This window comes from Apus apus, chromosome 6 (genome assembly GCF_020740795.1).
Source record: "Apus apus isolate bApuApu2 chromosome 6, bApuApu2.pri.cur, whole genome shotgun sequence".
Taxonomy (NCBI): domain Eukaryota; kingdom Metazoa; phylum Chordata; class Aves; order Apodiformes; family Apodidae; genus Apus; species Apus apus.
Window position 1 is genome coordinate 1,542,568 of NC_067287.1, and position 25,340 is coordinate 1,567,907.

Below are 25,340 nucleotides of genomic sequence, written 5' to 3' on the forward strand. Positions count from 1 at the left end.
TGTTGTGGGTTTTTTTTTCCTGCTTTGGAAAGCCAGGAGAGATCAGCCTTTAAAACTGCCCTTTCCTGGCTATGATTACTGCCTCAGTTCATCCAGCTTTGACTGTTTCATGTGAGAGGCGGATAGTCCCTAAGCTGCAGGGAGCAGGGCTCGGTGCTGTGCTGCCCAGGACACCCTGAACTTCTGCCTGCAGCCACTGTTCTCCGAAAAACCTGAGGTCTGCCAGGGCTCACAGGGGATGACAGGGCCTGGTGCTCATCTGACCAGCAGGACTGCAGCCTGGTATTTTACTTGCCATGAATGCGGCCAGTGACCTTCAGGTTGGCCAGCCCACATTCTCTCAAGGTCACAGAATAGAATCACAGCCTGGTTTGGGTTGGAAAGGACCTCAAAGATCATCCAGTTCCACCCCCTGCCATGGGCAGGGACACCTTCCACCAGCCCAGGTTGCTCCAAGCCCCATCCAACCTGTCCTTCAACACTGCCAGGGATGGGGCAGCCACAGCTTCCCTGGGCAACCTGGGCCAGGGTTTCCCCACCCTCACAGCAAAGAATTTCCTCCTAATATCCAATCTAAATCTCCCCTTTTCAAGCTTGAATCCATTCCTCCTCATCCTAAAGCTACCTGAAAGGACATTGTAGAGAGACAGGTGCTGGTCCCTTCTCACAAGTAAATATTGATAGGACAAGAGGGAAGGGCCTAAAGCTCCACCAGGGGAGGTTTAAGCTGGACATTATGAAAATTTTGTTCTCTGGAAGTGTTGTCAGACATTGGAACAGGCTGCCCAGAGAGGTGGCTCAGTCACCATCCCTGGGTGTGTTCAAAAGTCATATAGATGATTGTGCTTGGGGATATGGTTTAGGGGTGAACATAGTAGAGTAGGGTTAAAGGTTGGACTTGATGATCTTAAAGGTCTTCTCCAACCTAAATGATTCTATGATTTTCTGATCCTCTCCCTCCCTGCCCTTGTCCCAAGCCCCTCCCCAGCTTTCCTGGAGCCCCTTCAGGCACTGGAAGGTGCTCTCAGGTCTCCCTGGAGCCTTCTCTTCTCCAGGCTGGACACCCCAACTCTCCCAGCCTGTCTCCAGAGCAGAGCTGCTCCAGCCCCCGGATCATCTCTGTGGCCTCCTCTGGACTCGCTCCAACAGCTCTGGTCTTGAAGGTCCTCTAGACCTTCCTGTAGAGACAAAGACACTTCCCAGCTAACATCAAGGCACTGCTGTTCACACATGATCCACTTGCCTTATGTACCATAAATAACGAGTTAAAAACTATTGCTTTTTCCTGTCTGCTCCTCCTCTCCACTTCTGGCAATTTGCAATCACTCACTGGCCAAATCTGGTTTTAAAATAGGAATTTATATGGCCAGGGCTTTACTGCTATTTGAACCAGGAGGTTGGGGATTTCTACCACACATGATTAAAGCTTTAAATCCCGACTTGAGTCTCCAAACTCCACTGAGCAAAAAGCAGAAGCCAGTGGGTGACATCACAACTGGGACATGGTGGCTTTCCCTCCTGGTCGCCCCAGGTCTGGGCTGTTCAGACACAACAAAGTTAATAAATCCTGATGAAATCTGGTTTATCTGCCCTACGTGACTCACAGAAGCACCAACACTATCTCCAGCCCTGAAAGGAGACAGGCACAGACCAGCAACAAGTCGACCCTGCCTCTGTCAGCCACCTAGAAAGCAAACTAACTTAATTTCCCAAGGATAAAAGGCCCTCTCTTACTCGAAAAAATTGCTGAGGCTCTAAGCCAGAACCAGAGAGGCAAATGCAAGAAGCCAGAGGCACCAAGGCAGAGAGCAGGGAGGTGACCTGGTCCCCAGCACCTCCTGTTAGGGTAATAAATGATAAGAATTCAGGGAAAAAGCTGCAATGGGAGAGCACAACACCACTGCTTCTCTGACCAGCAACCTCCAGAATTAGCACTTTCTTCTCCTGATGGGTGTAAAAACTAAAGAGGGGGCTGGGGGGGCCTCATTTCAGCAGCAAAGAGGAACTGCTGGATTTCTGCGTTTCCTCTTCCATGTGATCCTGCAATGAACACCACACATCTCCTGTTCTCCCAGATCTGGAACACACATTAATCCCGTTACCAGGAAACTGTGGCTATTCCAGAGATCTTTTGCTTCCAAAACCATTCAGGACATTTTCTGCACTAGTGACATATGTTAGCATTATTATTATTATTACCCTCGTAACCTGTTTCGTTCTCAGGATTCGCACACATCAGGTAAGCACATAGCACATCCCATCCCACCCCACACCTGGGGTTGTCAGGAATCCCAACAGGGAACACCCCAGCTGCATTTTTTTCTCCTTAAAGGAATGATCTAAGCACTACAGTCAATATTGAACCACAGTGTCAATGAAGGCAGGTCTGAGAGTCCCTCTGTGGTTCCTGCAGATACCCTTCTCCAGGCTACCCCCAGTGCTGCCTTTTTCACAGCCTCACGTCACCCCACCAGGTTCCTGAGCTTGGGCTCCCCCTCAACCATGCTGACTGCCCAGGCAGGGACCCCAGCCTACCCTCCCCACCCAGGGGAAGGCCACAACCTTCTCACCTGGGGCCACGTTTCCAACAGCAGCCTGTGCCTGCTCACTTCTTATTCACAAGTTGAAATGAACCCTGAAGCAGGACGTGGCACCCAGTCAACACACCTTCTCTGGGGTGCAATTACCCCAGCACAGGCACGGAGGGGCCCGAGCCCAGGAAGCCAAGCAGAGGGGTAGAAAAGAACCCCCTACTGGGGAAGCTGCTGGAGAAACCCATTGCCATCCCAGCCAGCTCCTTGCTGGCCACCACCCTCCAGAACAGCCAGCACCTGCCTTCACTGGGAGCTTCATTAGGAAAGGGAGAGAGTTCTACAAACACCCCAGTGAGGATATTTGGGATGTAAACCACATGACTTTCACATTGAGTCCCTTAACTCAGTCCTCACCGCTAACACTTCCAGTGTATCCACAGGCGCAGGCACAGTGATGCCCCTGCCACAATTTGCCATTAGAGGGCAACGAAGAACTTTGTAAGATGGCCCCAACCAGGCCCTTGACATCCTTGCCCTCTCTATAACACCGGATGAAGAGGCCTAGAGCACATGGGAAGAAGGGTGGCCATGCCAGGAAACTGCATGCTCTTCCCTGCCTGGGTCCTTCCCAAGTCAACCCCCAGCTGACCTACTGCTTGGGCCACTCCAGGATGGGCACCAGGAATACTGGCTTTGCTCTTCTCCTCCTTGCATGCTGAGCCAGAGAGGGAGGCAGGAAGGTTTCCAGACAGCAGCAGCAACACTCAGATGACTCGCTGGATTCACAGGCGAAGGAACAGAAAATACCACATGGGTTGAGTGCCCTACAACCAGTCCAGCCACCCTTAAGACATTCCACTGGAATGGGCACAATCCTACTCATGGCAGATGATGATAATAACAACAATATCATCATTCTCATCAGACTGGTGGCCTCTCACTTTCATTAATCTTCCACTTCTGCAAAAGTGGAAGGTCCTTTTGGGGCCCAAAATCTCACCTCTAATATTCTCAACATATTTCAAAGACAAATGGCCAGGGTCTGCTTTACAAACTATGTGGGAAAAATATCATTCAAGAGCAACCTCTGAGCCCTTTTTCCTTTCAGAAATAAGTTGGAAACCAGCACAGGAGAGTGAGAGTTAATTTCTTCACACTGCAACATCAATTTACATCCTCAGTCCTTCACTAAGCAAAAATGGGTGAAAATGCTGTAATGGGTGATACCAATAGAAGACAGCAGTTAAAATTTGCATCCACACTAGAAACATGCATTCTGTACCAAATGTATTCCTGGAAGTACTTGGAGCCACGCACTGTAATTATGTGGACAGATAGAAATATTTCACACCCCATATGCTGCCTGACAGTGCATTTGCAGACACCTGCTTCCTGCTGCTCTAGTTCATAGAAAGACATCATAGAATCATCTGGCTGGAAAGGACCTTGAAGATCACCAAGTCCAACCATAACCTAAATCCACCAACCATAACCTAATCTACCCTTTCAGTGCTTAAATCATGTCCCTAAGCACCACATCTACGTTTCTTTTAAACACTTCCAGGGGTGGTGACTGCACCACCTCTCTGGGCAGCCTGTTCCAAGCACCCCCTGGGATGCCAGGGAGGCTGGGAGCTGCCACAGATCACAGATCCACAGCTCAGCCCCTCAGATGGCTGCACCCTGGAGGGGTGGCCCAATGTCACCTCCCATCCTGCCAGGCCCCTCGCAGTGCTGGTTACAGTCACCCTGCACTGCTTCCCTGCCTGCCCTGGCCAAGCCATGGGAAGCAGACTCATCCCAAGGAAGGGGTGGAATCAGGGTTGTGAAACAAGCCATTAAGACAGGTGATTGCTCCCGATTGCACATTTCCTTCTCTGCCTTTTCCATCTGCTCATCCCTCCTATCTTGCTGAGGAGCTGAGGAGTGAATCAGCAGCAGCTGCACTACGAGAAGGGTGGATCCTGCTGAGGTGGGAGTTTGCACGTCCAGGCTGTGATCTAACTGCCCCTGCCTGTGATCTAAGTGCTTCTCCTGTGATCTGCCTCCCTTACCTGTGATCTACCTGCCCCTGCCCGCTCCACTGCCAGCTTGGTGCACAGACAGCACCCAGGCTCCAGCACCCAGCTCACACAGCTCTGTGTGCTCTGAGGGTGCACAAGCTAAGTGAACACCCACGAGACAAATCACTTGCAGCAGATCAAGCAATTTGTGTCTCACCAAACTGAAACTTTAAATAGCTTTATGTTCTCAGCACGGAAAACTCATGGAAAAAAAAAAAAAAAAGGCAAGAAATTCTTCATTCAGCTTCAGTTTAAGGTAGCTGGGTTCTGTCAGAGGCTCCACCACTGTAACAGCTAAATAGGAAATGTCCCACAAATCTATTTATTAAAATGTTCCTGACCTCACAGCACAACTGAACCTTCTGCCAAACTCCCCTCCTGGTACCGCTGCATTCACATTTCAAGGACACATCCTACTTTCTCAGTCCTGGATCAATTCTCATTAACGGTTACTTCTGAAGTTTATGGCAGAACCTGATTTTGCTGCTGGCTCACAAATGCACATCCCACCTTCTGCATGCTTCACGTTCTCTAAATAATGCAGTTTCTGTTCATTTGTCACAGCAGAGCCAACCTGTTAAGTGTTCCGTGTTGCTGCCAAGTCTGCGCGCCACAGCAGAGCTCGTGCAGAAAAGGTGCCTCAGCATATGGAGCTGCTTAACCCGAGGTTGTTGTTCGGCCTCTGGAGGCCAAGAGGAGTTCAGACATCCCCAACGTGTGTCCCTGAGGACAAGAGCTGCCCCCAGCTGAGGTGAAAAGCCAAATACTTGCTGGATCAGACTGTTCATACCAGACAGGCCAAGACAGACGCAACTCAAAGCACTCCATGAGTGAACCTTCAGCCTCTTCAGGTCTGTGCCACGCAAAAGATGCAGCACTCACCACCCAGAGGAAACGGGTGATGGTAACAGCAGAGGGGAAAGAAATGTCACCTCATGGCAAAAGGAGGGAATTATTACTGCAAGGTTTCTATGAGCTGTTACCAACCGTGGAGCATAAGGCCAAAGTGTTTGGCAAAGACGTGTTTGGCAAATACACAAGGCGAACGCGTGTTTGAGGCCACTCAAATACTTGTCCCCTGCGAGGTCCCTTTCTAAGCTGACAAAGCCCAGCTGGTGCTCTCAGTGGGGTGCCTGCCAAAAGCCCTGCTGGCCGGCCTTACCTGGTCACAGATGAGCTCCCACTTCTTCTCGTTGTCGTACTGCCGCAGCAGCCGGGCTTTGTCGGGCGGCAAGTTCATCGCGTTCTGCGGAGAAAGAGAAAGCAGACGTGAGGGACCTCGGAGGGCTGGGGCTCAGGCAGAGTCAGACATGAGCAAAACCAAGGCAACGTGGCTGCGGTTGCTTTAATTGTTTTATGTGAATTCCCGTTGACAGGGTTATTTGGAAACATTCCCTCTCAATGTCATCTTTGGCCCCAAAAGCACCAGTGAACCACAAAGCGCCGAAGGGCAGGGCTCGGTGCTGGGCCATGCTGGGACGCAGAGGAGGAGGTGAGCAGCCAGAGCTCAGCACCGTTGGGAGGAGAGGATGGGGCTTCCCCATGCTGCCATGTCACAGCATCCACCTTCCACCTCAGACAGGTCCACACGGGGCCTCACATCCCCTCTTCCCTTCGCCCGCCCCCAGCTGAGCACACTCCTGCAAGGACACACACCCTCCAGCTGTGGGCTGGGGACTGCAGAAGGCCCGTTCCCTCCAAAGAAGATCCTGGAATACCATTTTATTTCAACAGTGGGACACCACTCGGGCTTTTAAACGTCACTGCGTGCAACCCTCTCTGCATCACACGGGTCCCAGCCGGACGCTGTGCTGCAGATAACGATCCCGAGACTGCAAATGACAACCTGCAGGACGGAGTCAGAAGGCAGGGAGAGGCAGCAATTAGATGATGCCTATCGTTAGCTGGCTCCTTTGATGTCAGCTGAGATACCTTTCCACAGGCAGCTGTCTGAGCTAGGGTGGCACAGGCTGGCTACCGGCTCCCGAGGCAGGTTTCCCAAGAGCCGTGTCCCCAGATGGGCAGCATAACTGTCGTGCTTGTGCTCCCAGAGAGCCCAGGAACACCTCGAGAGCTTCACAAACACCAAGTCTGGAGAGCTTCCCTATCAGCCCAGAGGCAAGGTGAAGGTGCTGAATGCTAAGCAACTCTCCAGCCCAAATTCCCCATCCCACAGAGTTACCCCCAATTAATCCTTCAGGACCCAGCTCCCTCACAGCTGAGGTTTCACATTTCCCTCTCACTGGGCTCTACTCGAGCAGCCTGGGCTGGGATCTGGGTGGGCTTGGGCAGGATCCTGGAGCAGATGTGGCATTATTCCTGCCTGCAGGCAGAGACAGCGGGGAGCGGGCAGGGCGGAGGAGTCCTCAGAGGCTGCTGCAGCCTTCTAGGAACAGCAGCTCACATCCCAAACGCTGTCCTTCAACATCTCCGGTGTGACAGCCAATGGCTCTGCTCAGCAGTGACACTGCAGACCCTAGAGGGACCCCTCTGGTGCACTTGTTCCTCCTGGTCCATGCAGGACCACCGAGGGGGGTGAGGACAGCGGGGTCCTGAGCCCATCTCACTGTCTGCAGATGTATTTGCCATGGTCCCACCAGACTTATCTCCCTCCAACCCAGCTGACAGCACCCCTGGCTGCTGGGGATCCCCTCCAGCACCCTGCTGCTGCCATGACTGCTCTTCCAAAAGCTTGTTTTCCATCAGATAACAAATACTCTTCCTTTTGCTCATCTGTGCTGTCATGTTGTCAGTATTTACAGGCTGTGATGATATCTGAGCTTGATTCTCCTCTCAGTCTCTCACCATGTACCTTATCAGTTCTACTTATCATTTTCATGCACTTCTTGGTATTTTTTCCTGGGGCTTTTTCCAAGCACCATTCCTTACCTCTGAGGATGCAAACATGTTTCACAGCTAGGTTCAATCTCAGCTGAAGGAAAAGCTTCCCCATGTACTTGCAGCACACCCCGTGTCTAACTCTGATCTTCTTACAGCTAATCAGCTTCCCCAGCCAGGCTGGTGCTTGGACAAGCAACCTGCCTGGAAACCTATGCAGAATTGAGTCACGGCAAGAGTTCAGCACGGATGAATGCCCGAAACAGGGAAAACAAGACCCAGGCAGCAGGTTCCAGTGATCCCACTTTGAAATGAACTAAATCTGACCTAATTCTGAAGCGGGAACCCCTTCGCTGCGCGTCGCTCTGCTGCACACCACCCCTCCAGCCACTGCAATCCACTTCAGGTGCCCCCTGCCCTGGTCTGACAGGGAAAACGATTTATGAATGCATTGTGTGCAAACAGGTTCAAATCCCTGACTGTAAACAGTGGGTGATTTGCACTTGCTTGCTAATCTCAGTAAGAGATTTAAAGCAGTTTTGAAACCTGCAGGTGTGCAAGTCCATGACTGCGCTGTGGACAGGACCCTCCCTCCACTGAGGGAAAGCACAGCAGGTCACCATCCCAGCAGCCCCTCCAGCCCCCTCCTTCATCTCTTCTGGTGGGAAATGGGAAGGAAACTGCTACTGCTGCTGTCTGCTGTCCCTCTGGCCTCATCATTCATGTGGTAAGGAGGGAATGCACTTGGACCAGGGTTTTTCATGCTGGCACAGGCAGTTCGACATTAACTTTTATGTTTTATACATAAACCAGTTTGAAAGGCTTTCTTAGCAACTGGATCAAATTGCACACGTTTACTGGAAACTACTGCAAGAGGTTCTCACTCACAACCTGAGCCTCCCGACTTGCCCTGAAGGCTTGTTTTGCGCCACTCGCACCCCTCTCCCCATCTATGAGCCATCTCCTGAGCCCCTGGAGCTCCTGGTCCTTCAGCTTGGCTCTCCTGCAGCCCCCAGACCAGCATCCCAGCACACCTGATGACCCTGCTCAACGTACACCCTGAGCAAAGCAAACAAATGACACTTATGTCTTTGTACAAAGTAAGGCAGGTGTAGATCACACCTTATCTAAAACCTGGACTAACGCTGCTCTTCAGCAGCTCTTACTGTCAACAACCACTCCCTGCTGGAAAACTAGTTTCTAAACCATGATTTTTTTTACTGAAATGGGAAGCAATATATTTTCACTATGCTCATGCATGGCTCTATACCAACAGGCTCTCTGGAATCCAAGTGTGCTATATGTAATAGCATCACCTTCAGCTGTTGCACCAGTAACTGTGGCAAAGCAGGCTACTGAATTGGCTTGGCTCAGTCTGACCAGTTGCAATAGTTTTGACTCCAGTCATAACTAACCAGATGCATTAGCAGTCTGGAATTCTTGCTCTCTGTGGATCAGTGAAATGACTCACAAATGTCTCCTGGCCACTTCAGCTCTTAGGATATGGGCTTCACACATACCAGCATTTTATAGCTACCTACAGTCCCATGGCCTGGGATTTCTCTTGCCATCTTTACCCTAATTAGAATTCATGCTTTGAAGGCTTTTGATAGCGTAACTATTCCACTCCTGATACAATCTAAATCCCTGCTGTTGCTAGAAGGGATGGCCCTACTCTCTCCTCTCCTGCTTGTGTCCCCAGCCAGCTTGTCCCTTACCCTGTGTCACCACCAGCACTTGTGTAGCTGAAGCCCTTTTCCAGCAGAGCAGACTCTGAGCAGCTCAGGAAGAAGAAGTGCACCTTTACACTGAATACCCATCTTCCACCAGGATCTCATCCTGGGCCATAAAAACCCTTTTCTTTTAGTGGCAACAGCAGCAGAAGCATCCCCATTGCCTGGCACCCCACAGCTCTGCATCCCCATCCCCATCTGTCCCCCCCACACACCTGTATGGCTCACGCCGACCAACAACTGCTTCTGGTCAAGCTGCTTGTAATTCCAGTCAGTGCCACGAGTCCAACGAGCTGTGTGGTGGCACAAACTGGGGGGCTGCTGGGGCTCCCATGCTGGACAGGAAGCACCCGTGACACAACCTCCCTGGGTGGGGGTTTCTGCCCCTCACACCCTGTCCCTACCCCAGGCCACCCAGCCCTGCGTACAACGCTGACGCCCACCAGTCCAGGCTGAGCACCTGCACCCAGGTGAGCTCCACAGCTCTGCTCCACTCCCTCCTCCCACCTCAGGAAAGCAGTCCCACCTCCCTCACCACTGCAAACATCCACTGTGTCGCACGGCTTCCAGGGGGGAGAAGCAAACCTTGTGGCATGTCGTTCTGCCTCCAGGCCTGCCAGGTGACAGGAACTACGTGGACACCAACGCTCCACAGCCTCCAAGCAAGGATTCCCACTCCTCAGAAACTCCCACCAACACACCCCAAGAGCACTGCTCTCCAAAGTAACTGCAGCCAGATCCTGCACAGCATCGGGCCGTCTGCGAGGGCTGGTTTCTAATCATGTTTTGGCTCCAAAAACACATCGCTTCTCTTTTCCCCCCACAAATTCCACAGTTATTCATGTCTACTGCTACGTGCCAAGCAATATAGGTAAGGTTTCCATTCCGTTTGCTTCGGGTTGGTGTTATGAAGCTAGAACTTCAATTAATCACAGGAGCAGATGGAAAACGGGGAGACATTCTAGCAGACCTACAAAATATTAAATTGCTTATGAGTTAAAAATAAAACCAACAGCCCATCAAGGAAATATATGTATTTTTAACCTATGAAACAAAGCCCTGCTCTGTCCAAACTGGCAGCCCCAACAGAGTCTCTGAAGCAGGGGCCAGATGACTTGGCAGTGCTCTGTACAAGGACACCTCAAGATTTAGCCTCATCCCCAGGAGATTATTTCAGTTCACAACTGACCACATCCTGTACCATCTACTATGACCAGCTGGCTTGCTGGTTGCAACCTTCTTGCCTCCCTCCTCCACAAGACCCCACATAAAAGCAGTTTCAAGTTAGGTTTCGAACTGGCAGAGCACCTGAATTTACTACAGAAACTGCACAGCCTCCGTTTCCACTTGCTGGCACTACAATCTGGCTTTGTAAACCAGTTTGCAAGGGTTGGGCACCACCACCACCATGGTGATCAGCTTCACCCTGGGCCTCGAGCCTGGTCCTTGGGGGTCTGCATGCCATCCCCTTCCACAGAAAGTGGGGGCACTGGCTGGGCATGTGGAGCCACTGCTGGACACCTCTTGCCAGCATTATCCAGAGAGAGAAGCTAAAACAGCAGCTACACACTGCAGAGGGACACAGCACCGACCTGGCTGAGTTTATTCACATGACAGAAATACCACAACTCCAGCAGCGTCTGTGGTTTGGCTGAGGAAAGGACCAGCAAGTAAGTGCAGGCTGGAATGGCAGACATGGTGACAGCAGCATCAGCACCACATGCAGGATGCTCATGCTGGGATGACTGAGATGTGTGTTTTTCCAAACTATTCCTCATCTTAATGAGAATTAGAAGGCTCAATGTTTTGGAAAACAAGTGTAGCGGCAACTTGACTGACTCAAAAGCATAAGCATTGCTAATTAATAGCATTAGGCTGTTGCTCTTTCTCATTAATCTTATCATCTTTAAGTCTAAATCCCTTTTATTTATGAATCATGACATTAATGTGCTAGCAACAAATATGACACAGTCCTCCTGATCCATTTGTTCCCAAGCACGGCCCTGCATGCGTTAGTGAGACAACTGGAGCACATGTGCCCCTAAAATAGGAGATCTTTCCACCAGCTACTCCTCTCTGCTGGGTAGTGATGGAAAAAGCCAGCCCTGCATTGCTCCTGGGATGGGGCAGCCACAGCTTCTCTGGGCAACCTGGGCCAGGGTCTCACCACCCTCACAGCAAAGAGTTTCTTCCTAATGTGTCAATTAAATCTCCCCTCTTCCAGCTTTGATCCATTCCTCCTCATCCTCTCCCTCCCTGCCCTTGTCCCAAGCCCCTCCCCAGCTTTCCTGGAGCCCCTTCAGGCACTGGAAGGTGCTCTAAGGTCTCCCTGGAGCCTTCTCTTCTCCAGGCTGAACACCCCAACTCTCCCAGCCTGGCTCCAGAGCAGAGCTGCTCCAGCCCTTGGATCATCAACTCATCAATCCTGTGATTGGGACTATTCCTGACTTGCACTACTACCAGAGAGACAGAAAAACAAACTTGGGTAGTTCTTGGCTTCACAACACCATTGATGAAAAAGATCAGGGCTTTAATGCATTTAAAACAATATTCTTGGCCCTTGTAAATTAGATTCAGATTTACATACTGACATCAAAGCTCTGCTGGTTACTCCAGCAACTGCAGCCTTCAAGGACCCACTATCCTCACCTGGAATTTCCTAATCTGAGCTTATTCTCCAGTTTATCAGTTAAATTTTTCAGTTCCTCACTGAGTTTCACAACAGCCATGACTACTGCATTTTGTCTCCAGCTCTCCTGGTTTTATCTTCACTGTCTCCACCACAATGAGCTGCAATCTTAATTTTTTTTCTGCATTACAGTCAGGGCTGTTCTCAGACCCAGCCTGAACTATTTTAAACTTTCATTAGTATCTAGAGAGTTTTTACAAAGCAGATAAAAAAAAAATTGGTTCTTAAGTCAAATCCATACCTCCCACCTTCCTCAAACTGAAACAGAGCAGCCTTCTTCCCTGGCTAGAGCAACCCTGAGAACAGAACTGCAGCTCCTGAGTGGATCCAGGTTTACTTCTTGGCACTGTGGGGTGCCTGTGCCTTCCCAGAAAGCAGGAGCCAAAAGTACCCAAGTGCCAAAAATAACAAAAACAGAATAGAAAACAACACAACGTGCAGCTCAGATCTGTCCAGGTATATTCACAGACATTGACACTGTCACCCTGGGCTGTCAGGTATGTGTCATTTCTGAGTTTGCAAATGTTCCTTCACATTTTCTAAATTTAGTCAGTGTGAAAACAAACCAGCTTATAATGTTATAAAGAGACATCCTCTTAACTGAACAGAGGATGTAGAGGCAGCAGCAGGCCAGGGTTTTGTACTCATCCTTTAAGGCTTGAGCCATGAAGGACAACTCCCACCTAGCCAGCTCCTGTCCTCTGCAGGGACAACCATCTCAAGAGGAGACTGTGGCTGTTTGATGCTGACTTGGGGCCATCACAAGTGAGACAGTGACACCTCCTTACTCCTCCCACTCACAGAATCACAGACTGGTTTGGATTGGAAGGGACCTTAAAGACCACCTAGTTCCCACCCTCCCACTAGATCAGGCTGCTCTTGTGGAAGGTGTCCTCACTTCATTTTCTTCTGACCTGAGCTCTACTAGAAATCCACAACACCTAAACCCTTAGCACAGCATTCCCCATCTCAAAGCACTTTGGAGGTGAAACCCACACCCACCAGACCACCCAACACTGCAGTGCAGGAGGCTGGTGGCAATCAGGTCTCACTGTCACTGGAGAAGGTCAGCTCACAGCACTGCTCAGGAGGAGACCCCCTCGCCCCATCTCTCATCCTACCCCTAGCTCTAACCCCTTCTGCAAGGGAAAGGTCTATTGCTGATTTCAGTAGCTGCCTACGAAAACAACACTCAGTATTTCTGTACAGTATTGACATTTAATTCCAGGACCTGGTCTGTAAAAAAAAAAAAGGCCTTAACATTCTTCTTTTTGCAGCTTTCTGTGCTACTTAACTTCTCGGTCCTGCTACGCTGAGTTTATTTAGGAGAGCTAGAGGCAAGTGAAGCAACAGTCTCAAAGTTCATTGACATTAGGAGGAATCCAAGCTAGGCTAAAATTAAATGTACTTATTGTTCTTACTGCACGAGGCCCTTCTCCTCCCAAACACACCCTGGCTCTGCGGGGAGAGCACTGCGAGAAGCAGAACCAGCCTCACCAGCACGGGGGGACCTCCCAGGAGCTGCAGGGTCCCCACGCAGAGGACGTGGCACACGGGGGGGTCACCATAGCCCAGGGGTGTGGTGGGGACGCTCGCCTGGAGCTCTGAAACGTGGCTGGGAAAAAAACCCAAAATTCCTGAGCTCTGTATCTGTTATTCCCCACGGAATCCAGACGTTCATCTCAGTGGGCCTCGCAAGGTCACCCAGCAACTTCTGCTTTACACACTGAAGGGGAAAGCTGGGATCCAGGAAACTGCTGTCAGTACCTGTGGTTCCCCCGCAGACAAGGAAGGACTAAACCATCCAGAAATCCAATGGCAGGGAAGGATAAATACTTCTTGGGAGGTCAGCCACCTCCTGGGTGTTTACAGAGGAGCAGCCCGGCTGGCAGCAGCTCTGCTGGCAGCACATCAGCCCTGAACCCTGACGGAGAACAGCCCAGGGACGTTCCCAGCCAGAGGGCAGAGGGGTCCCTGCCCCACAAGGCTGTGGTGGACGATGTCCACGTGCAGGACTGACACCCAGAAGCCAAGGGGCTCATCTCAGTGCCTGCGTTTTACCCTCCCTGTGGTTCCCCACAACTTCCCCCAGCTCCTCCACATCTGGCCACACTCATTCCCCCTCCCCTGAGCTCCCACGTGCTGCTTTGCACCTCGCTTCTCTGCTTTACCAGCACTGACGTTTGCATATTTATAATAAATTAGCATTTAACTTCAAAGCTCTTCACAGAGGTTAATCCCCACACTCTAAATATTAGCACGGGTGCTTGTCCAGATGAAGGCACCAATACAGAGACATTTAATGCTGCTGTGCATGAAGCTGCAGGTGTGAGGGGGAATCCCAGCATTTCCCCCCTGCCCTTCTGGGCTCATCCCCTGGGTCAAAACCCCTTTGGTTCCACATGGGAGCATGAGCAGAGTGGGATCTCTCTGGACAGTCATGATGGCCCTGATGCCACTGCTCAAACTTCTCTCAAAGGTTTTGGTGGCCAAGGATGACTGCTGCTACCACAGAGCTGTTTGCTCCATCCAAAACTTCAGACTTTCACATTCTGGAAAAGCCAAAACCTCATTTATTCACCACTGAAAAACAGCTTCATGCTGCAGAAGCTTCAAAGCCCAACTCACCACTGACTCACCCGGCCTGGAAGATTGCTCCAAGCAAGTCCTGAGGCTTTACTAAATCATTCAGAGGCACTCACCACTGATAAGGCAGACCACAGAATCCCAAATTAAAGCTGTTTCAGTGAAATGTCTGAGAAAGTGTCTTCCAAAGAACCAGAATATATACACTAAAGGCTGTGTTCAGACTTGCAGAGATTGTGGTCAGCCCACATGGTCAGAGGGGTCCTCACCACATCTGAGCACCCCAGCAAATATGCCAAATATGCCAGTGGGTTTTGGTTCTTCTCTTTTACTTCTATCCAGATCTCATTGAAAAAAAAAAGAAAATAAAATCAGAGGAACCTATCCCCTTGTGACATTGTTCACTACAAACCCTCTGGAAACCAGAGCAAATGTTGCAGAGCTACATGTGTAAGCAAACTGCTGTTCATCAGTCACTCCTTTGAGAAGGGAAATTAAAATTAAGGGTGGCAGCACCTATCAGTGGCTGCCAAAAACCATCTGCCATCTGTGCACACAGAGTGACTGCAGAATCTCAGCACAAAAGCAGCTGCAGGGAGCAGTTGGTTCAAAGGCCACATCCTTCCCAAAGGTGCAAACCTCACCTGTGAAATAAAGCTAGTGCTGCCCAACAGCCCCCGGGTCTGCAGGGAGGAGAGCCAGTCCCAAGCACCCTGGGGAGCAGCATTTGAAACTGCATCCCCCAGCAGAAGAGAGGCTGTTTGCAGAGGGGGGGGTGTGCAGGAGCAACCCTGCCTGCATGTGGCTCCAACAGTTTGATAGATATGGATGCACCTTTTCCCCTGTACACACACAGGTATGGATATCAACACAGGTAATTTAGGAACTGGGATGGGTTGCCCAGGGAGGCTGTTGATGCCCCAGCCCTGGAGGTTTTTCAGGCCAGGTTGGACAAGGTTTTGTGCAACGTGGTTCCCTGCTCATGGCAGGGGGGTTGGAACCTGATGATCTTTAAGGTCCCTTCCAACCTTCATGATTCTATGATTCTATTATTTTATAATGTATTCAGGGTGAGTTTCTCAGGCCAACACATAGTGGGATTTGGACTATTCTGCTTTACAGTGCCCACAGAAAAACACAAGGCTAAATGCAAACACCAGCAGTGCACAAACATGTGCATAAAAGCCCCCCAGAATGGGAATAAAATGCAGTGAGGCACGTGGTGGGCACAGACTGAAACACTGGAAATTCCACTTAAGACATAAGAACAGATGATGTCACAGGGAGGGTGGCTGGCCACTCCAGGGGGCAAGGGACACGGCCATCTCCTCCACCTCATTGTCACCCACAGGCTGGGACAAGGCTCTTGTGGGGACACAATCCCTCTGCAGCCCTCGCACAGGGACCCGCTGGTGTAACAGAGACTGCCCCAGCCCACCCTTCTGCTCCTGCCTAACCTGATACAAATCTAAACCAGACAATGAGCAAAACCTAAAAGCAAATAAAACCCACCCTGCCACCACGTTTCAGTCCTGGGACCCAGAGGAAACTGTGTAGGTTGGCAGCTTCCCTGATTGGTGTTGGGCTAAAAACCCAAAATCTTCACTTGAATAATATTAAGGACTGAATAAACCAAGAAAAATAATTTAACTCGGGGATAAAAAGCCTGCCTTCCATCCTGGTCCCAGGTTTTGTGTCTCTGATGGATGTCAGCACAAGCCCCCCTCACAAAACCACATCTCGGATGACTCTTCTGCTTCTGAAGCAGACAAGAACTCACTGCTCAGAGTTCACGTGAGCAGAAGGAGCCTCCAGTGCCTGCTCTGGTTTCCCCTGAACATAGCTGAGCTCTTCCTCTGCCTGACAGTCCTCCTGAGCTGCCAGCAAGCCCAGGTTTCTGCACGTGCTTCACGCTGCCCAGAAGGGAGCAGGTAAGTGATAAGCACTCTTTAAAAACTGCACATTATCTCTGGCCCTCTTTTCTGCACTCAAGCACCTGATGAACAGCGAAAGGAATCCACCTGAAGGTTTGTTACACTTTAAAATGTAAGCACAAGAAAAGGCTCTCATGTGCCAACCTTCAATCCCCAGTGAATTTATAAAGGAAAGTTATACATTTTGGTTTATATTGGAAATACTGACAGGTCTAACTACTGCAGGCACCACCACAACTCAACAGAAGAGGTGTACAGGAAGCCAGAATAAACCACAAACGTGTCACTTTCTAGCCATAATGAGAAATACTCCATGCAGCAAGAGTGCTTTGTCTTTTACTCTGTTATAGCTGACCCTCCAGGCTCCCTGACATGATGTCAGCCTGGGCTGGCAATAAAAGGGTCAATAAAAATGTCTGACGCACAAGCACACACATACACATCATATGAACATGTTTAAATGCCTAAAAATGACACATCTGCAACTCACCAGCCCTGACATTTGCTGTTCCACCTGCCACATTTTCATGTAACCTTCCTGAAGGTTCGGGTTTTCCTCCTTGCCTTTCAGTGTCCCAATCTTAGGCTCCCTTAGTATTTGCCCAGCACAAGGCATGAGGATGGGACCGAACAATCCCACCTGGCTGTTGAGCAAACACCTCTGCCTTTGCCACCTTTCTTCCCTCCCTAGAACACCTGTCCTTGCTGGGCACCAGCTGCCCTTGCTGTGTCCTGATCCCCAAGGTCTCACCTGGGCAGCCCTCACCAGGAAGCTCCCACTGCCTCCTCCTCCCCCTCCTCATCCTCCCTGCTGGAGGAGGCCGTTTTCCAGCACTACAGATGCCAAGCTGAAGCAGCCAGCAGCGTGTCTGGAGCACGTGTGCCCTGCCAGACAACATGAAATATAAATGAAGAGCTGCTGCAAGCAGGGAAACGGCCTCACGTGCCGGGCACAGGTTTGCTCAAACACCGGCGCAGCTCCTCGCCCAAGGACACACACAACCCTGTCCTAAAAGCCACCACAACGGTGCATGTCTGCTGCTACAATACTGCCCGGCCTCTGACAGGGCCAGAATTCCCCACGGGGACCAGGTTATCCGTGCTGAGCCAACGGGAAGTGCCCTGGGAATTCAGGCCTGCATTACGTCAGGCTCCACCGCATTTTCAACCGAGTATTTATTGCCACACCAAGAGCTCCTGCAGCAGGCAAGCAGAGCTCATGGTGACCCAAGATGCTACAATGCCACCAGCTCTTTGGTTAAGTAAATGAATTTTTACAAGCATAAACTTTCCTCACTCATCCCACACAGGTTTTAACCCCGAAGCCTCAAGATGCTCTTCTCAATACGAGCAGCATTCAGGACCAGCGTGGACAGAGCTGACCCCCTCCATCCCAGGGGTGCTTGATTTGTTCTCCTCCCTAAAACCCAGGATCACAGACCCTCAGTCTGGCAGGCTGAGCTGGCTGTGTGACATCCAGAGGGTTCCATCCACATGGAAACCCTGCTGAGCTCCTCGGCATGAGACAAAACCTCCTGGAAAAAGCTCCACTTCAGGAAACACACTTGGGATATTCTTAAGTGCTTTTACTGCAGCCATCCCAAAACCAGTCCTAAAGGTAGATTCTAGATCAATACATGTTTGAACTTCTCCATAAAAGCTTCTGCTAGGTTGCTTTTTCCAAATAAAGCCCTAACCACAGTTTCTGGGCTCCTGCTTATGATCACTATGCTGAAGTTTCCAGCGCTCACCAGAGCCACTGACACTTCACAGAGCTCCACTTGCCCTGCACGGTTGCTAATTAACTTCTAATAAACTCTCCCAGTGAGTCATTGAGTCCCCTAAACACATTCCCTAATGCCACGCTCAGACATGAACCCAACAAAGTGCTGTTCATGCAGAGACTTCAGCATGAAAGTGACTTGCTCAGAACGTGCGTTGGAAAACGATGAGGTAATTCTGGTGGTTATTTTTCATCTCTGAGAACATCCCCCCTGTACCACACAGACATGGATACCTACACACAGAGGGGCAGGTTCAATTATTTAGATGTGCTATGCACAAATAGCTGAACCTGCTCTGTGTGTTCAGGCAGGGCTTAACTCTCTGCAGGTGCTGTCCATAAATGAAACCCACAGCACACCCACTGCAGTGGATAATTCCTTTTTTGTTGTTGTTGTTTTTCCATTCTTAGCTTCATTCTTTACCACGGGACAACAGTTATCATCTGATTGCTCATCAACAGGCTGGGCCAGGACACAGAGAGAAAAGTCATTCCCTAGAGGGCTTATCCCAGTGTGCTGGCTGCTGGGCTGTTCTCTAGCTTCAGCCATGCTCCCAGGGTCATCTTTACCAGTGATTCCCACAGGATTTCACCTGATGGTAACACACCTTCTACAATGGCCCTTGTTTATCCACAAATACGTTTCTAATTTAATCTTTGAGATATTTCACCTGCTCACCCTCCAAGACACCCACTTCCTAGTTTTCCCAGTGCATGAAGACTGTAAACAGAGGAAACTCACCTTTCATCAAAAAACCCTTTGATGAATGTTTATAAACTATAGAGCAATGACAGAGCATTGTATTGCTCCTGCCTGGAGCACCCCAAGGATGCTGGCTATAGCAGGCAGGATTCACTTGCCTAAATATTCTATATCCTATCCTGCTCTAAATATTGCTATCTCTTTGACCTGTCTGTTCAGGACATGCTGGATTTCCCAGGGCAGCAGGATGGGGTGGGAAGGTAGGACACAGGACTCATTGTGCCCTTGTGGGGCAGGAGCTGGAAGCCAAGCATGGTGCTTAAGAAGACATTTAGGTGACCAAACCTCTCAGTCCTCCTGAAGTGGTCTGGCCTTGTCTGCACTCCCTACCCCCCATGGCAATGCTACCAGCTCCCAGCTTCACCTGGAAAATCTCCCTCCCTGCACACTCCTGGCAAACCTGACAGCTCTGCTCCTCCAGGCTCTTGGCTCCAGCACCAGCTCACACTGGCTGGAAAAGCCCACCCACTGTGTTACCAGCCCCCCGTGCTGCATCCCTCGGGTGAAAATTCCAGTCACGTAATGGGGAGCAGGAGGATGTTGCACAACCATCCAGGCAGGACATCCCGGGATAACTAGACTGGGTTACCTGGGAAATACTGTCAGGCAAATGGCAAATGCCTCACTCTTATGAAAGAAAGCTCAGAGCACGCAGCCCTGCCATGCCCCACCACTAATACTCTTTTTATCACCTTGACAGTGTAAAAAAAACAGAAGAAGAGGGGAGAAAAAGGAGACTAAGCCATCACTTTAAGAACCCCAAACTAAGCTTAATGCTCTTTGGATTAACCCCACTAAAAGAGAAGGCCATTTGCAGAGGTTTTTGAGTACCTCTAAACCTGAAGATGGCAAAGGAAGGAGGAGGACAGGGGGCTGCTCTGTGCCTCCCCCTTCCTGCACCCCAGCCCCGGGAGAGGGCAGCCACCCTGACCACTTGCTCTCTCACTGAGGTGCCACCCTGCCATGCTGGCTCAGGAAATGGCTGGAAAACATAAAGCACTGCCCATTTCCTTTCTACAAGGGTTTTGGATTTATTTAAGAGGTGACCACACCAACAAGTAAATACTTCCAACTTCCAGGAGGCCCAGAAGGAGCTGCCAGCAGCAGAAGGCTTGGGGATTTTTTATGGACCTATGTGGGCAGCGTGAGCATCTTCAGATACTTCAGCACCCAGGTATTGCTGTCCTGGATCCAACCTCCCCTTTAGGACAGGGCCTAATCAGAGAGGGGTCAAGCAAACGGGCTTTAATTTCACTCTCCTCTCTTCATCTCCAACACATAACCAGCATTTCCTCCCCAATCACCCCTAAAATTAGTTACCCTGCCCAACACCGCCAGGATGAGGTCTACCAGCAGAGACCTCAAGCCAGCCTAGCTGTCCCCAGCTACCAGCCAGCTTTCAGGGGCAGCAAACCAGCCTCCAGGCACTCCACAAGCCATCAAACCCTGTGCTCTGCAGCAGGAGGCTGCGGGGGTCTGTGTCCATCAGCCCGTGAATCCGGATGCTGCACGAGAAACCCAGCTTGTAAAACACCTCCAGCACACTCCCTGACTTTCCCTGGAATACCTCCAGGGAGCAGGGATGGGATTGTCACGTGGAGACCTGACCAGGAAAGCTCAGCAGCACCCCAAAACTTACTCCACATACCTGCTCTTCCTCAGCTTCTTTAAGCCAGAGCTGCTGTGCTTAATTGCTGACTATTAACTGCCTCTTAATTACTTAGAGAGTCAGGCTGGTTACGGAAGAGGAAGCTGGATTCAATTACACTTCACACATTTTGACTAAATAACCAAGGACCTGGGCTTGCAGATGCCAGGCAGAAGGAGCTGGGGTGGCTGTCAGTGAACAGAACAGACCTGAGCTGAAAAACACCAGAAGAGAGAAAGAGCTGAAACCAGCAACTCGCAAAGAGACTCTTTTCTGGCAACGAGCATATCTCGGTCCCCGTTGCACACTGCCTAATTCCTTCACCCAGAGGCATGTTTATTTACCACCCGTGCAGGCTGCTACACACCCCAGGTGGCACCTACATGCAAGGGCATCAGAGAACCACAGACATCATCACACCTGAGTCCAAGTCTGGCTTTGAATATCTAAGTCACTCAGGTGCACACGGCAGCCAGGGCTCTTCAGAAGCCCTGAAATGAAGATGTTTTTTGTTAAATCAAGCTCTGGCTTTCTGTGACTTCCCAGGCCAGAGCTCGGGGTGTCCTTGGGATGGTAATTAGGGTGCAGGACTCACGGTGGAGCAGAGTGTGGTGCTGAATGAGAACCAGCCTGGGCCCCAGCAAAACCGCTCTGTGGTGTGTGACCAAGATGACCAGCAGAATTAATCCCAGCACCAAGAGCAACCAGCCTCTCCAGTCTGGCACTGGGACAAGATGCAACAGCCACAGGCTGAAACACCTTGAACTCATAGAATTGGAAAAGCATAGAATGGTGAAGGTTGGAAAGGACCTGAAAGATCACCCAGTTCCAACCCCCCTGCTATCAGCAGGGACACCTCCCACCAGCCCAGGCTGCTCCAAGCCCCATCCAACCTGCCCTTCAACACTGCCAGGGATGGGGCAGCCACAGCCTCCCTGGACAACCTGTTCCCGTGTCTTCCTGCCCTCATGGGGAAGAATTTCTTCCTGATGTCCAATCTAAATCTCCCCTCTTTCAGTTCAAAACCATTCCCCCTTGTCCTGTCATTGGCTGGAACTGGCAAGGAAAAATATATTCTTCCCAACAATTGTACATCCTTATCCTACTCATGCTTCATTATCCTTATCTGCAAAAACTCAAAGATGCTAAGGGCCAGGTCCCTGCCACACACTCCCACGGCTGACGAGGCCTCCGGGAAGGAATGCCAAAAACCAGTCCACTTCCCATGTATGATTTCAGATACACTTGCATATATACGGATGGTGTTGCACCACGACACAGATCCCACAGTGCAGTGTCACCTGCAGCGGGCTCTTGTTTGGAGACAGCCAGGCATCAGCCAGACACAACCTTCTGCCTCTACGAGTGTCTTCTCTAACCCTGATGGGACCAGGGCTTACTGGAAGACTGTAAATCCCAGTATTACCAAGGTTGCAACCAATTGCTCCTTCTGGCCATATGCTCAGCCTTCTGTCGTTAAACACAAAGTAGGCTTTGAAAGCAGGATGGAGCCAGCAGAAGTCCCACAAACAGGATTTCACACTCCCAGTGTAAACCCTGCATGTGACCAGAGGAGCTGAGGGGGCTGCCCAGCAGCACCCCATGGCATCCTCACACCTCTGCCACAGAAAACAGAAAAGAGCCACAGAAAGGCTGGGGTGAAAGCTTTCCAAAACTCACCTGCTTAGAATTAAGCACCTACATTCACGTTTTAGCAGCCTAAAGATTCAGAAGCAGGACAGGAGGGGTAATTCAGGACTCCTGCTGCACTGACCACAGAAGCACAGAGAGCTGAGACCAAGTGCCTGACTCAAACCAGGCAAAACAAACCCCATCCTCATGCTTAATCCACCAAGTATTCAAAATAACACCAGCGGAGGAAGCTGAGGCTGACACCTTGGGAAATGGCTACAAAAGGAGCCTCAGCTTTTTGGACCGTGCAGTCTCCTGGCTGCTCGCTGGGCACGTCTGGTTATGCAGCAGCTGAAATTCATACCTGAGCAGAATGAGTTTGGGCTGCACGTTGCTAACAGGAATTGCAGTTTTCCTGTGGTCAGGTTACTTTCCATATTGTGAATGGCCCTGGAAACTGGAGCAAGCACCGTAAAGCATGCTTCAAATGATCACTGTGTGGTTTTGTACAGGGGAACAACTCCTGGCCCTCGTGAGGAGCAGCAGGACCTACCACATCACTCAGCATTTTTCCCATTTGCATTAACACCTCAAGGAAGGCAGGGAGGCAAGTGTGAAGGAAACCCCTTCCTGAGCCCCAGCGCAGCCCTTCCCTCGTGCTCGGCAGGCACTGCTTGAAATTCAGAAGTGCAGGGAGAGAGCCCTGGAGCACCTGCAGCCCCAGGAGCACTGCACCTACACCAGCCCCTCTGTAAATGCCCAGGGGGAAGATCCACATGGTGAAATCAGGGTGATGGAGGAGGGGGGTGGAATGTGGGACCACCCCAGCCTGCCCCAGCATCCCCAGCCAGCCCCAGGGCAGAGGGCCAGGCCAGCAGGGGAGGCTGGCTCAGCTCCTGGGAACAGCACGCAGCAGACCCACACTGAGCACAGCACGGGCTAATTAGTCTTCCTTTTCTGCTAAGCTAATGAGGGTGGGAAACGAGCACTGCACTGTCACTGTGATGTCTGTGTTTCAAGAGGGCCAATGCAAAAGTTTTCCTGGCTTGAGCTGCTTGGCTGAGTAGAGGACTGGGATAAGTTTCTTCTGTGTGGCAAGAGGGGACGGGTCCTCACACCTCCAGGGACAGTCATGGGAGAGAAGCAAACCTCCCTCTGTGTTTCAAAGGATAACAGCAGTGAAGAGCAGTTAAGTGTGCCTTACACACACAGAGCATTGCTGAGCCCCAGCATGGAGGAGAAGTACTGCATTTGAGACATTATTTCTCCTGTACCTTGCATGGATGGATGCCCAGTTGAGATGGTTTTCCTACAGAGCTGCCCCAGCTGAGCTGGAGCACAGAAAGAGCTGGGGCTACCAGGAAGGAAATCTATTAAACACAGCCAAACCAAATCTCACCAACCAAACCTTACATAAAAGCAGCAGTTGATTTTACAACACACATCTTGATATTCCCTTTGGTGGGTGAAGCCTTTGCTAGCTGTAAAAGCTCAGTGGCTCAATCCTGGTTTTGCATAATCCAGTTTATTTCCATGTTTCTCTGAATGTATTTTAGCCTTCCAAACTGTGGAAGATAAAGCCACACCTTTAATCCCTCTCAAATGTCTGCATTTTGGAGGAGCTGATGCTGGTGTGTGTGACAGGAGTATGCAGCTGCTCTGCAGACTGATGCTCCCAGCCAGATCAACCAGGAGAGCCCAGGGCAGCCCCGGGACATCTTTATTTCAGTCCATAAAAGACACTAGAGGAGCAGGAACCCAGGATGGACAGATGAAAGGAAAGGCAGGAAAGCAGGCCTGCTTTCCACAAGCTTTCTTTGAACTGCCTTTGAAAATTATGTGGTATCATCACTGACTTTGCAGGAATATTCACTGTTGAATTGGGCCAGGACCAGGACATGGCCTTTTCCTGCACTTTCAGCAGCTGTTTGGGGGATCTGAGCTGACACACTGGACTTCAGCAGCACTTTGTTTTCTGCTGCTACAGCACGAGGTTGATTGGGTGGACAAGGATTTGTGACATTAACTCCCCGCAGCTCAGAGAGAGAACGAGTTCTGAATTTTGAGCAAAACAGTGGAAACTGATTAGCTCAACAGCCTCCATAAAAATATCTATTGACAGCCAAGTTTGGTGGGACGAATGGATGTTGCTGCTGTGGATGCAGGTGTGCCAAGGAAGGGGGGCACTGGGCAGCAGCTCTAACCACTGGCAGGGCATCTTCTGACCAGGGATGGTCAGCACTCCCTGCCTTGCAAAGCTACACAGAATTCAGGGAATTCAACCCCAGACCTCAGACCCAAAGTCACCTGAAGGCTGGAGAAGTTTGGCTGCACGTCCAAACACGGAGGTTATCTGCTTGTCTAACAAACTGAAGTGCTGTGATTTAAACACAACCCACTAAGGTGATGGTTGGGTCGGAGTCTGAAGAGTCCCACCACAGGCCCATCCTCCCAAATGCCCCAGGCACCAGAACATGTCATCTTCTGTCCTGCTGTCTGACACCAACTCTGCTGACATTCCCAGGCTGGGTGCAGGCAAAGCCAGTGAACCAGCCACACGAAGGACTCAGCCACAGCTCCTGCAAGTGCTCGAAAAGCAGGTTTTCATCCCATCCCCAAAGTGAAGCGGTGATGTGCACAAATCCCTGCTTGCTTGACACAAGAGCTGTCAGTCTACAAAGGACCCACAGAGGAACAAGAAGAGTGGCTGGGACTGCTCCAGCTGGGAAATGGGTCACTGAAACTGGACTTAGTTCACCATTAAAACCCTGCATTAATTAGTCTCCTCAGAAGGGCAGAAAGCACCAGCGGTAGCGGTCAAGCCGTGGAGCAGCCACCTTTCCTGCCAGCAAGGCAAAAGATGAGCAGAACTCGTGTCTGCAAGCAGAAAATAATTTGGTATGAGTGTTGGTGATGGGACCCAGCCACCTTGAAGGCCAGCAAACACCTTCACCGCCAGTGAGCTCCAGCTGCTGGAGGTCCCAGCAGCAGAGGAGGATGTAGGTAGGGCACTCTGCAGAAGGCAGACAGGAGCCCTTGCCCACAGGCAATGTTTACATCTCACAGGCATCAGACAGGAGTTTGGCTCAGGCCTTGAAACAAGATTTACATCCCCTGAAAGAAATACCAGCTTGCAG

General features: G+C 50.6%; 1 protein-coding gene across 7 annotated transcripts in view; it reads right to left on the reverse strand.

Annotated features, from left to right (window-relative positions):
• The window catches only part of FMNL2 (formin like 2), a 133,848-nt gene that overhangs the window by 55,349 nt on the left and 53,159 nt on the right, over nucleotides 1–25,340 (reverse strand). For all 7 annotated transcript variants that reach the window (XM_051623506.1, XM_051623511.1, XM_051623508.1 and 4 more), the window contains exon 2: nucleotides 5,760–5,843. In XM_051623506.1, the coding sequence (XP_051479466.1) occupies nucleotides 5,760–5,843 (84 nt within the window). The remainder of the gene's footprint in view (nucleotides 1–5,759; nucleotides 5,844–25,340) is intronic.